The 12,337-nt window shown below is 46.7% G+C and overlaps 1 protein-coding gene across 9 annotated transcripts in view; it reads left to right on the plus strand.

Moving 5' to 3' along the window:
- Positions 1-12,337, plus strand: part of FHIP1A (FHF complex subunit HOOK interacting protein 1A) — a 220,458-nt gene that overhangs the window by 199,861 nt on the left and 8,260 nt on the right. For 8 of the 9 annotated variants that reach the window (XM_046656304.1, XM_046656303.1, XM_046656299.1 and 5 more), the window contains 3 exons: positions 14-1,150; positions 7,105-7,283; positions 7,645-7,783. In XM_046656304.1, coding sequence (XP_046512260.1) covers positions 14-1,150; positions 7,105-7,283; positions 7,645-7,783 — 1,455 coding nt within the window. Of the gene's footprint in view, positions 1-13; positions 1,151-3,899; positions 4,058-4,566; positions 4,734-7,104; positions 7,284-7,644; positions 7,784-12,337 lie in introns of those variants that run through there. The other variant, XR_006887927.1, reaches the window with a different exon arrangement.

Below are 12,337 nucleotides of genomic sequence, written 5' to 3' on the forward strand. Positions count from 1 at the left end.
CCTCCTGTGACAGGGCCCATGGAGCAGCCACTCCCAGAGGCGTTCTCTCCGTCGGCCTGCATCGTGGAGTATGGCAAAGCCCTGGACATCAGCTACCTGCAGTACCTCTGGGAGGCCCACACCAACATCCTGCGCTGCATGAGGGACTGTCGTGTCTGGTCCGCCCTATATGACGGAGACTCCCCCCATCCTGAGACATTGCTCTGGAGTCTGACAGAGGAGAGCGCTACCAACTCCGCCCAGCCTGTGTTCAGGCTCCCGCAGCAACTCCCCAGGAAGACAGGGTCTCAGCTGGCTCCAGCAAAGGAGAAGGGCCAGACGGAGCTGGAGTGGGATGACAGCTACGACACTGGAATCTCCCCAGGGGCAGGTGTGGGTTCCCCTGGGCCTTACGACAATCTGGAGAATTCAGACCCGCCGGCACCAATTGATCCCCCTAAACACATCCAGGAGATGAAGAAGAATGCCATCCTGCTCTTCAAAGGGTCCTACATTGAAGAATCCGACTTTCAGGACGACGTGATGGTGTACAGGTTGTGTGCTGAGAAGGACTCTGAGGACACTGGGAATTCACAGGAGGAAACTGCAAGTCAAGCCCAGTCCGAGGTTCAGCATCCCCCCATGAACAACGACCCTCTGCCCAGCCCTCAGCCACAAACAGATTCAGAGGAGGAACCTAGTAGGGACAATTCAGACCTGTTTCAAAATGTGTCCACGGAACCAAAACAAGAGAATGAGCCTGAAGTCGCCCCAGAACCAGACTCAGAGTTAGCACCCCCTGTCTCTGAGGCAGAGCATAATTCAAACCTGACAGTTCTTAACCCAGAGGGGGAAGATTTCATTGCCCAGTGTGACCAAATCATTAAAGACCTGGATTCTGGCACCAAGGGCTTGACAGAACAGAATTTCTCCTCACCTGATCCTTTGCTTCTCACAAAAGAGAAGGAGGGGATGGAAGACGAGAGCAAAGAAGGAAACAGGGAGGAAGAGGAGGAGGGGAAAAAGGAACTAGAAGAGGAGGACAACGACTTTGACTCTTTTATAGCGGAAACTCCTGCCCCAGAGCCTGTGCTGTCCCTGTTTGGGGTGAGAGAGGAGACTGCCTTTGCCAGTCACCATCCCGTGAGGACTCACAGCACCCCGTTCACAGGTGACGGTCTTTCATTGCTTTGTGATTTCTGCCTTTGAAAGTACTTGTACTTACTGCACCAGGAAAGTGAGGTAGATGGAGGTAAGGAGCATTGTTAAGTTACCTAACAGAGGGATGAGGTGTTGCTGTAAAGAGCAAAGAGAGCTGGTTTCATTTTTATTTTATTTTGTCTTTCTTGCAGTGATTGTCTTGTTTTTCCCCCCCAGCAACTTAGAGGTTAAATTTTACTGTTTCATAACTTCCCTTGATATGCCTGTGATAAAGTAATAGAACTGATTCGACCATACAGGAAATCCAGTCTCATTATTTAATAGCCTCATTTCCTTTAGTCTAATTTATTTCCCTCCTTAGCATTTATTTTTATGTGTATTTAAAAACGATTATGGCGTCCCCGGTGGAAGGCATGTTCTGTGGCTGTTGACTTGTGCTGTGCTCCATCCGCAGCACCTGCACAGTGGACAGGGCCCATGGCAGGTGCTCAGAATACTTGCTGGATCAGTGTAGCTGTGTGCACATCAGAGGCCACTGGGGTTTGTTGTGCCTCTGCCTGGGAGCTCTTTTCGGATAATCACAAAACTCCATCCAAAATAAGTAGAGTAGACTCGCGTAAACTCATGACTCTGCTAAAGAATAGGCGTGTTCCAGGGATACGCCACCAGCAACAGGCAGAAACCACGTAAGAGGCAAAGGGACAGGATAGGACATCAGGTAAGTGGATTGGGGTGAAGAATTATGATTGGAAACATTAAATATTAGCCAGTAAAATCTGAATCTGCGAATCGTGGTATGGAGGGAACTGACACAGAGGGTTCATCAAGCTCAGGAGTGGACCCAACTGGAGTGGGACCCTCGGATGTGATGCTGAAGGAGCTAGCATCACAGAGGGACACAGTGGCCTTGGAGCCAGGCCTGTGGGGGAGTCCTGGCTCTAGCGCTTCTAGCCATGTGGCCTTAGTGTCCCTGACTCTCTGTTTGCCCCTGTGAGGACTGAATGTGTGTGTGTGTGTGCGCAGAGTCAGTATTATTGTTATTACAGGCCATTATTATTGTTATTAATCCCATTAAGCCCACCTGGGTGCCCTTCCCTGGCAAGCAGGGAGCACTTGGTGAGGAGAGACCATGCTCCCACCTCCTTGGGTCACCCAAAGTAGATCAAATCATGTTACCTCTGGTCCAGCCAGGTGGGCCTAATGGTTTTCAGGGAGCTTCCCACCCTCCTCCAATATTTATCCGTCTATTTACTGATGCCTGAAAATTTATTTAAAGGGGGAGAAAGCTTTTAATTCCACAATTAAAAGGCTTGAGGTTCTAGTTGAGATAAGATTTCAGTGTGAGTGGGTTTTAATTAAAATTCAATCAGTCAGTCAATCATAAGTAAAAAGGATTAGATAATCTGCATTTCCCAGCTGATAAGGGGACGGTTGGGGGGTGGAGGGAGCAGGGCGGCCCTGGCTGGCTGAAGGAGGGGCAGGGAGCCCAGCTGGAGAGAAAGGGGCAGGCGTAACCTAGCACACGTCCTGGTTTTGCTGAGGCCTCCCTCCATTTACCTTCACCCAGCAGGAAATCCCAGCTTCATCCTTCAGGGTTCTCCAGGCCTCCAGGGCTACCTGTGGCTGATGAAGGTTGTTCTGTAGAATGCCAGCTATCTTAGAAAGGAGCTTCATCTCTGGGAAATATGTTTCCTCAACAGGAAACAAAGTATAGCTTAGGGCAAAAAAAAAAAAAAAGCTAATATAACACCTTATTAAATAACAACAATATTTTGCAGAGGATAAATCTGAGAACCAACAAAACGTGAGTTTTTGGATACATATAGGTAAATTTTAACTAAAACCTTGCCTTTTTCCTCCTTTGAAACTTGTGCACAACTTCAGGAAACATCTTTTCTAATTCCACGTATGTGAACTTCATCATTTCCAAACCTCTGAGTGTGTTCTGTAGCATTAGGCTTAACTTCCATCTCAGCGAGGAATGTTGATTTCCACTGAAATGAATTTGCTTCTCAGCAAAGTCAAAGCATTCCATTTGTGTAATTAATTTCATTTGTGCATCCAGCAATCTTTTATTGATCGTCTAATATTTGGCAGGTTCTGTGCTAGGTCCTAAGGACACAAAAATGAAGGAATTCGCAGACTTTCAGAGAAGACATCAACAAAGAACTGTGCTCTCAGTGAGAAATGTGTATTAGTCATTGTATGCCAAGTCCTGTGGGAGCCCAGTGGAGGGCGTGGGGAAGGCTTCATGGAGGAGGGACTGGAATGGTGTACTGAAGCTACAGGTAAAAGTGGGTGGGAACAATAGTCCAGGCAGAGGAGACAGCAGGAGAAGACAGAGGAGCCTGACAGTGCATGGGGGTATGACCAAGAGTGGGTGGTGGGAGGCAGAGAGGTGAGAGAGGATGCTAGAAAGCTTGGTTGATGCCAGCTTGTGGGGCGCCTTTGGGCCACGCTGAGGAATGGGAACCTTGTGCTCCTGGCACTGAAGACAAGCCCAAAAGTGTTGAAGTTGGGCAGTGATGTGACTGGATGCGTGTGTGAAACAGCTAGCCTTGGAGTGGTGTGGAGACAGCACTGGAGTGGGGAGAGGTGGCAGGCAGATTTAGTAAGAGGCTCTTGTCATACCAGAATTCAGAATGCACTAAAGCTTTGATCCAGTAATTCTGTTTCCAGGAATGTTTTCACAGCTGTATTCACGCTTAGGTGTCCAGATGTATTTACAAAGATGTTCATTACAACATTGTTTATAATAGAAAAGACTGGAGACAACCCAAGTGTTCACCAGTAGAAGACTGCTTTACTAATGCAACATGCACGGCAGTCCAGTATGTTGAGGCCCTCTGATGAACGAGACAGCTCTGGATGTGCTGAGATCGGACAGGCTCCAGGAAATACTAAGTGGAAAAGCCAGGTGCAGAACAGTGTGTACAGAATGTTGTCTTTTTGTCATTTGTTTAAAAAAAAAATACCAGGAGATAGACACACATACACACCCCCACACACCCACATACACCCACACCCACACACCCCTGGGAGGTAGCGTACAGGCACTGGAAACACATAGTTTGAATTAAAATTGTGACTCTTTCCTTACCAGCTGTGTGCACTTAGTATTCTGCCTCATCTTTAAATGGAGATAAATAATAAACATACTTCCCAGGGTTGTGGTGAATATTTAAGTTGATACATGAGAAGTGCTTAGAACACTGCCTGGCACATAAGAAGTGATTAATAAATGTTTTTAATAATAATTCAATTTTTTTTTTCTTTACACACATAAAACATTTCTGGAAGAATATACTCAAATCTGTTAACAGGGATTGCCTCCAGGGGGTGGCCTGTTCTTCATTTTATACTCCTACACTCCTATGCTGTTTGAAGAAAAAAAATTTTAAATCATTTTAATCTCTGTTAAAATAGCAAAACTGTTGCTGGAGTCCAGACAAGAAATGATGAGACTCTGACCTCAGGCAGTAGAGGTGAAGGAAGGTCCACACTCAGGAGGTCTGTCCAAGGTGGAATTGGCAGAGCCGAGGCACAGAATTGATGGCAGCTCCATTCTTGGAGTCAGGAAATACAGGAGGCGGGTATGTGGATTTGAGGCAGGGAGAGGTTCCTTGAGGGGAGAGAAGAGAATGACAGGGAGGGGTGGTGGAGATGGTCTTAGTTGTTCTGACAAATGAAATATTTTATAAGTGGGGAGTTTATCTATCCTCCTAGAAAAGGGGGGAAAATACGCCCTGCATTCCCCATATACACTGGTGGCTTTCTGAATTGCAGCTGAGTTTTCTGACTTCAGCTCCTTACCAGTTTCCCCTAGCAACTGCTTTTTGCTAAGCAGTTTTTTTGTAAGTGCTAGAAATCAACTAAGAATAAAACATAAATTTGAAAGGGTTTAATATGTGTTTCTTAATGCACATGCCTAAGAAGTTATAATTAATGTCAGTAGTGGATTATAATGACAGTCTGCTGGCCTTGGCCTAATATTCTGTTGCTCAAGTGAGACGATGATGACACTCTCCACAGGGCCTGGGTTCAAGCTGGGTTTTTTTTGTTTTTTCCTCCCTTGTGGTAGTGATGGATTGTGGATGGTCTCCCGTGGTCACTGCGTGGTTAGCGGCTTTCATGTTTGATGCAGATGGCTGGATGAGGCCAACTGCAGTCTGGGATCAGGGGGAGTTTGAGGGCTCACATTAGGACGTATGTTTTACAGAAGACTCTGCTCACCTAAATATGACTTAGTTCACCTATCTTTGTTCCCTCTGGAAGGAAACAGATGCTGAGCCCGGGACGGCAGGAGAAAGGGCGAGAGGGGATGGGGAAAGACTGGGTCTGGACTTGAGGAGGGTGAGGACGGCAGCCTTCTCCTTGTAGATATAGCTCAAAAGCTAGAATTGTGTTGTGATGCCTTAAGAAGAGTTATCAGTGACATTTCTGGGGTTCTTGATGGGAACACCATCAAGCTGCTTTTCAAACTAGGGTTCCAACCCAGAGTTTCTGAATGTGTTTGGCAAACTCTCCCCGTTTTGTTTAGTAAGCAAGGGCTCTGCAAAGACTCTCTGAAGAGTTCATTGACCTCCTGGGTTATGGAAAGTGACTGAGGAGCCCTGCCTGCCATCCCAAGGATGGGGAAGTTGAGGCTAAGCTCGACGCAGGAGGAGATGATGCCTTTTCTGTGTTTTGAGGTCGTTTAGAGACATCCCCTGTGTTCCTAGGGGAATACTGCCGCTACCCTGTTATTCGCCTGCATGGCTAAAGGGTTGGTGTTCCGTTTCTCACAGATAGCTTGTGTTTTCTTGCAAAGGGTTTTACTCTCTTACACTACCAAGGCTTTTGAACGAAGCATCTTGTGATGAGGTATGTTTTTGTTAAACTATTAATGTTGGTGGAGTCTTCATAAGGCACGTTTATTCATCAAGGGTTGTGTGCTTTTGTTATAAACACTCCACGGTTTAGTGGCATCCTCAATAGCTCCACTGGGGGAAATATAAAATTCTCATTGATTTTGCTTAATGGACCACTTTTATGGTAAAAATGGAAAACATCTTCAAGTAATTTTATTAATGCCAGATTTATTTTCTTGATTTTCCTTGTCTTCAATGAACTCGAACATAAAGCATATTAATTTTATAGTGACCCAAATTAGTCGAAGCTTCTTTTTGCCTCAGTTTTTAATGAACTGCCTTTGTAGTCATATGGATTTTCTTTTTTAAGGAACCTATGATACAGCAAACTATATCTCCCCAAACCCAGGCCCTTCTCTCTCTCTCTCTCTCTCTCTCTCACTCACATCTGAAAATTAACATGCGGTTGCTGAGTTGCCCAGGGCTGCTAAGTTGCAACCCAGGCCTCATTCATCCCTGTCTTTCTCTTCTTCTGATTCTTCCACATTGTGACATTTGACAAGACAGAATCTTTCTCACAGTGATTGCTGGGGATAGACAATCTTGTTTACAGTGTTGCTATTTGGTAAACAGAGTTCACGTGTGTTTGGTATTCTTTAATTAATAGCACAGAGATTTTTTGTTACTTAAACTTTTGATAGCCTCTCATGTTCGCATGGAGCCCTCTGGCACGCAGTATCACGAGATGATGATGTCATGTTTTTGAGCATTGGCAGCCCCTAAAAATACAGAAATAGTGTGGCAAAGTATATTTTAATTTTTAAAATTAAATTATTTGTTGTCTATTTTTTTCAATGTCTATAATTTTCAAAGTATTAAAGCACTCATGCAATCAAAATATTAGCTCTTACGCATATTTTTCTGCTTTCTTTTTGTGGAGGTGGTTTGTTTTGTGTTTCAGTTTTGAGGCAGAAGACCTGGCTGTATCTGCCGTGTCTGTATTTGATTTGCACCTGGTGGGCCTCTGGGGGTTCGGGAGCCGCGGCCCCCTCGCTGTCGGGGAAAGACGTCCTGTATGCCCAGCCAGCCCTCATGTCTTGTGTTCTTCCCACAGGCCCATTCATCAGCGTGGTCCTGTCAAAGCTGGAGAACATGCTGGAGAACTCTTTGCATGTTAATTTGCTGCTTATTGGGATCATTACTCAGCTAGCCAGCTACCCCCAGCCACTCCTGCGCTCGTTTCTGCTCAACACCAACATGGTCTTCCAGCCAAGCGTCCGTTCTCTGTATCAGGTCCGTTAACTGAGCCACATCCACCATACCTGTTGCTTATATGGTTGCTAATGAGTAGAGCTCCTTCTCTTTTTCTCCTTGTTATCTCGTTGTTTTTCAAAAATCCCTCTGTTCTAAATCATTTGCTCACCTTCCTTGTCCTATTACGTTAGTTGTGTAGATTATTCTAGAGAAACTGCAAAGCTTCATTTAGTTTGATGTCTTGAGGGTGTCCTAGCAGGAACGCCCAGGCAGTTAAAAATGAGCAGATGCCTAATATCGTAATAGTTCCTGCAAGGAGGGCTCTACCTGAATGATATGTTGATAACTGTGGGTGGAATTCGTTGTGAAGCATCAGCCTCATTAATGTTGTTGTTGACAGGTCCTTGCATCTGTGAAGAACAAGATCGAACAGTTTGCTTCAGTGGAGAGAGACTTCCCAGGACTCCTCATACAAGCCCAGCAATACCTGCTCTTCCGAGTGGACATGTCTGACCTGACCCCAGAGTCACTAACCAAAGGTGAGCCTGTGTCTCTCCTTCAACTGCCCCTCCGTTTCCCCAGCGTCCTGATTTGGGTTCGCAGAGCCTGCACTGGCTTCTGCGTGCTTAAAGCGTCTAAATATATTTTCATTTTTACCCAGCAGGGAGGAGCCTCCTCTTGGTGTTCTTAAACCTAAAGAAAGGTCCGCCCTGCCTGCACCTGGCCTGTTCCCAGTTTGGAGGGTCTAGCGGAGCATTTGTTTCCCTCCCTGAGAGTGGTTCGGGGAAGGAGTGATGTGTGGGTTGCTGCCAGGCTAGAATAAATAACTCGGCACATATGGGCCAGAAAGAGGCGTTATATGCATGCCCTGAGCCAGGTTTTGGCCAGCCCTACCCTTAGGAGGGCATCTGTTCTCTTTATTATGTTTTCAGAGACTCTCTGGCCAAAAAGAAATGTGCTTTAGGGCTCTGGAAAGTAAAAAATGTTCATTTGGACTGGGAGAAGTAAAGTTTATGCTCAGCTTAAAATCCTTGGGAGGACCTTTCCATCAGCTCTTGGCGGGTTAGGCTGGGGCCCTGGTGAAGCCTGGGAGTGCCGCTCGTTTGCCTCGTTCAAGCCCAGGATGGATAGTTTTGATGACCAGTTGTCTTCTCAGCTGTGACTCAGGACTTGGTGAATGCAGCCTAGGAAATGCCCCATCTCACACTGGCTTTTGCTACCTCTCAGGACAAGACAAGCTTCTTCATGGCAGGTGGACACTGGAGAGAGTGGGGCTCGCAGGTCTGGGCTAAAGGCCAGAAACCGGCTCTGAAGGCAGAAATGTAACTCAAGGCAATGTTTAAACCTCTAAAGGAAGCTGAAAAGATCCCGAACTCTGAAGGCTTGACCTTGCCTCTGTGTGGCTATTTGATCTTGGTCACTGCCTCACTGGGCCTCATGTTCCTCGACTCTTAAATGAAGCATTTGTTTTCCCTCTCTCAAGTCCTTTCTGGCTGTAGACCTCTGGGCGTGAAGAGCCCTTAGGGTACCACAAGGCAGATTTTGAAAGAAAGGTGGGCCATGTGCCACCAGTAAAATGCAGGGGGCAGGCTTCAAGCTTCAGCTCTTGAGAAGAGCAAGCAAGGCCATTAAGGAGGGAAACGTCTCTGTGGGGATGTGAACAGCAGGCCCCACATCCCCACATGGCCTCTCCTAGCCACAGTACACAGTCCTACAGCTGCGTTCCTCCTGAACAGGGAGCGTGCTGCCGTAACTCGCCCTGGCAGAGAAGGTGCACCAGTTAGCCATTATACATAATGAACCACTGCAAGAACTCAGTGGCGTGAAACAAAGCCATTTATGAGTGCTCTTGAGTCTGACTGGTTACTGGACGTCCTGCTGATGTGGGCCAGGCTCAGCTGATTTTGGCTGGACTCACCTGCGTGTTGCCATCAGCAGGTGGCTGGACATCTGGGATGGCCTCACTCACATAGGTAGCTGCTGGTTGGGGTGATGGGGATGATGGGGGTCTGTGTTTTTCATCATCCACCGGGTTAGTCCAGGCTTGTCACCATCGTGGCTGTAGGGTTGCAAGAGCAAGAACAGGCGCATACAAAATCTTTTGAGGCTCTGGCTTGGAGCTTTACACAAAGGCAATTCTGCTGCATTCTGTTGGCCAAAGCAAGTTGCTGGGCCAGCCCAGGTTCAGGAATGGAGCAAAACCCCCATCTGTTGATGGGAAGAGCTGCAAAGAATGATGGCCATTTTTGCAATCTGCTAGACAGAAGGTGAATTCAGTCTCCTTACATTACACTCCGGGCTTGGTCTTCATTTGTATTTTACAATTTGTAGAATGTTTTCCCAGACAGTCAGTTTTTATTTTCAAACAGCACTGGGAAATGGGCAAGAAAGGTACTGTTAGCTTCATTTTCACATAAGGAAGCTGAAATTAGAGGCCCAGGGTGGTCAGCTAGGATCACGAGGCTCCAGTGCCTGAGACTGCCCTGCCTGGCTCAGGGAGCTGCAAGCACACGCTGGCTGGCCTCTCAGGCTCTCCATGGCAAGAGAGAACCTCAACCCACACGTTCCAGGGAGGGATGGTGGGTGGGGATTGTGGGGTCCCTCACACCTGTGCCTTGTCCTGGCTTTAGACTGTTGGATGCCACACGTATGTGGCAGGGCACCTCATTCCCACTGTGTAAGGTTGTTAGAACAGTCAGCTGTGGTTGATGCTTTCTAAGGTCTGTTACACTCAGGTGACTTTGACTTGTGGGAGCCTCTCTCGGGATAGAAGACTTTCTGTCCCCCAGAGCTGCTCCATCGTGTAGGCCCTGCATTCCCTTGGCCTCCTGGCAGCCCCCGTGGAAAACAAGCTTCCTCACTAACATGCAGAGAGAAGTAAAAGTCCGTGTGACCGCGGATCCAGAGCTGGTGGACCTTCTGTGCCAGCTGTCTCATTGTCATTCTTGAGACCATTGGTCTCTGAGGCTCAGCCACTTGCCAGGCTTTTCATTTTCCCCTCAACTACTTTCAGACCACAGAGGAACAGTTCCTTGTATTTACTTATATTCTGAGTCCTTTCACTGGTCTTGTTCTGGAAGGGACGTCAGGTAGGAATTATCCCCATTTCACCGAGAAGGAAACTGAGACATTATATGATAAGCTAGTTGCCAGGTAGGGACCATAACTTGGGTCTCTTTGCTTTTGAGTTGAGAGCTCGATGGCGCTTGTGACACATTGAAAGCCCGTGATGATAGGACGGAAGCACTGTAAGGATTTCCTGCTAGTTTTCAGTCTCTCTCCTTGGTGCTCTCCTGCCTTCATTAGAATGAATTTTGGTCCTCGGATTCATCCTGGGTAGATGAACCTTAGTGATGACACTTTTTAAATTCAGGGATAAAGCTACGTAAATGAGCCACAGATACCTGTCTTGGGGGAGAAGAGAAAGAGTGAATTTGAAAGAAAAAGATGGAGATGAGGAATATGAACCAGTTCCAGGAAAATCAGCTGTGGGGAAGACCTGATGTTGGTCAGTTCCTTCCCTCATTCATTCAGCACATATTTATTGGCTTCCACTATGAATAAGGAAGTGTGTTAGGGGCCACGAAGGACACATTATCAGATAGGGGCTCAGCCCTCAGAAATCTCAAAGTCTAGTGGAGGAGAAAAACCATAAACAACAACGCAAGGCTAAAGGGCAATGCAGGCCTTGGTTGATAAATCAAGTGGGGTGGGAGGCTAGAACAGGGAATTACTTCCAGGGGCAGGAAACAGGAAGTGCTTTGTGAAGTCAGTAGCAACTGACTTGATGATAATGTGATGGCTGACAGTTAGCAAGAGGTCCCTGTGTACGTTATACCTGTTGACTCATTTAATCCTTACAGTGACTCTGTGAGCTTCTGACGGATGAGAACATTAAAGTGCAGAGAGATAAAGCAACTTGCCCAATGTCACTCAGCCAGTAAGTGGCAGAGTCTGTGCTCCTAACCACTGTACTGGTGCCTCTTGAGGCTAGTAAGATTTAGGTGTGCAGAGACGGGGATGGGAATTCCAGGTGGGGGAACCAGCATGAACAATACAGGTCTTGGTCTTGGCTTAGAGCCCGTGAGTGTCCCATTGTCCACTGGTATCCAGGCCAGCTTCCTTCGTGAGCTTCGCTGGGCCCTTTGGAGAGCTGCAGTGTGGACGGCCAGGGTGGGGGTGCTTAGGGTGGTCTCCAAGGTTGGCTGTGTACCTCAGTGATGTCAACATTTGTCCTTACTCTGTTGTCAGGACATGTCGTGAGTTCCTGCTGAAAGATAGCAGTAGACAGACTCTCAACAACTTCTTCAGTTCTTTGTGGCACGAACTGTGATAAGCTTTAATCTAAAAAGATATTTAAAGCAGTAAAGCAGAGGATTTTTTTTTTTAACACTAAAGACTATAGTAGTGAGATGTGGAAAGTACTATAAATGTCAAGAATTTTTAGTACTGTAGTTAAGCGACACTCTGAGAAGAGTGTTGAAAAATGGGACTGAATTCTAAAAAGCAGCCAAAATAATGAAGAGCTTGAATATAATGATTTATAAGGAGTAATGAGACTGTTTGAGAAGGGGACAGAAGAAGGCATAAATAATTCCTATAAATGTATGAAGGCTGGAGATGTTCAGGAATTAAATAGTTGGGAAAGTTGAGCCGTTTTAATTAGTAAAGCTGATTTGAAATGAAAATGCAAATCACTTGAATGTGTTAAAGTTTGGGCTCATATCATCTTAGACCTGTGTTATTGGGACTGAGAGCAGAAACCCTGGAAACCTCCCTGAAATGGATGCTTCCAAGCCACTTGCTGTCACCAGATGCCCACAGTTGCAGGAAGTTCCAAGTCTGTTCTTACCACACCCAACTTCCTCTCCATTATTTCCAGCCTTTAAAAGGCTTCTTCCATTCTCTTCTCCACAAAAGGCCAGAGGTGCCGGCCAGAAGGAGCTGGGGGTCTCTGAGGAGCCCCAGAGGCCGAAGCACGAGCTGCAGAGAGTGGCTTGTTTCACCCAGCCTGCCTCCTGCAGCTCTGCTGTGTGATCAGGGCTTAACTGGCAAAGGGTAGGATGGTCCCCAACACCGGGAGGCTGGAGAGA

This window comes from Equus quagga, chromosome 3 (genome assembly GCF_021613505.1).
Source record: "Equus quagga isolate Etosha38 chromosome 3, UCLA_HA_Equagga_1.0, whole genome shotgun sequence".
Classification (NCBI taxonomy): Eukaryota; Metazoa; Chordata; class Mammalia; order Perissodactyla; family Equidae; genus Equus; species Equus quagga.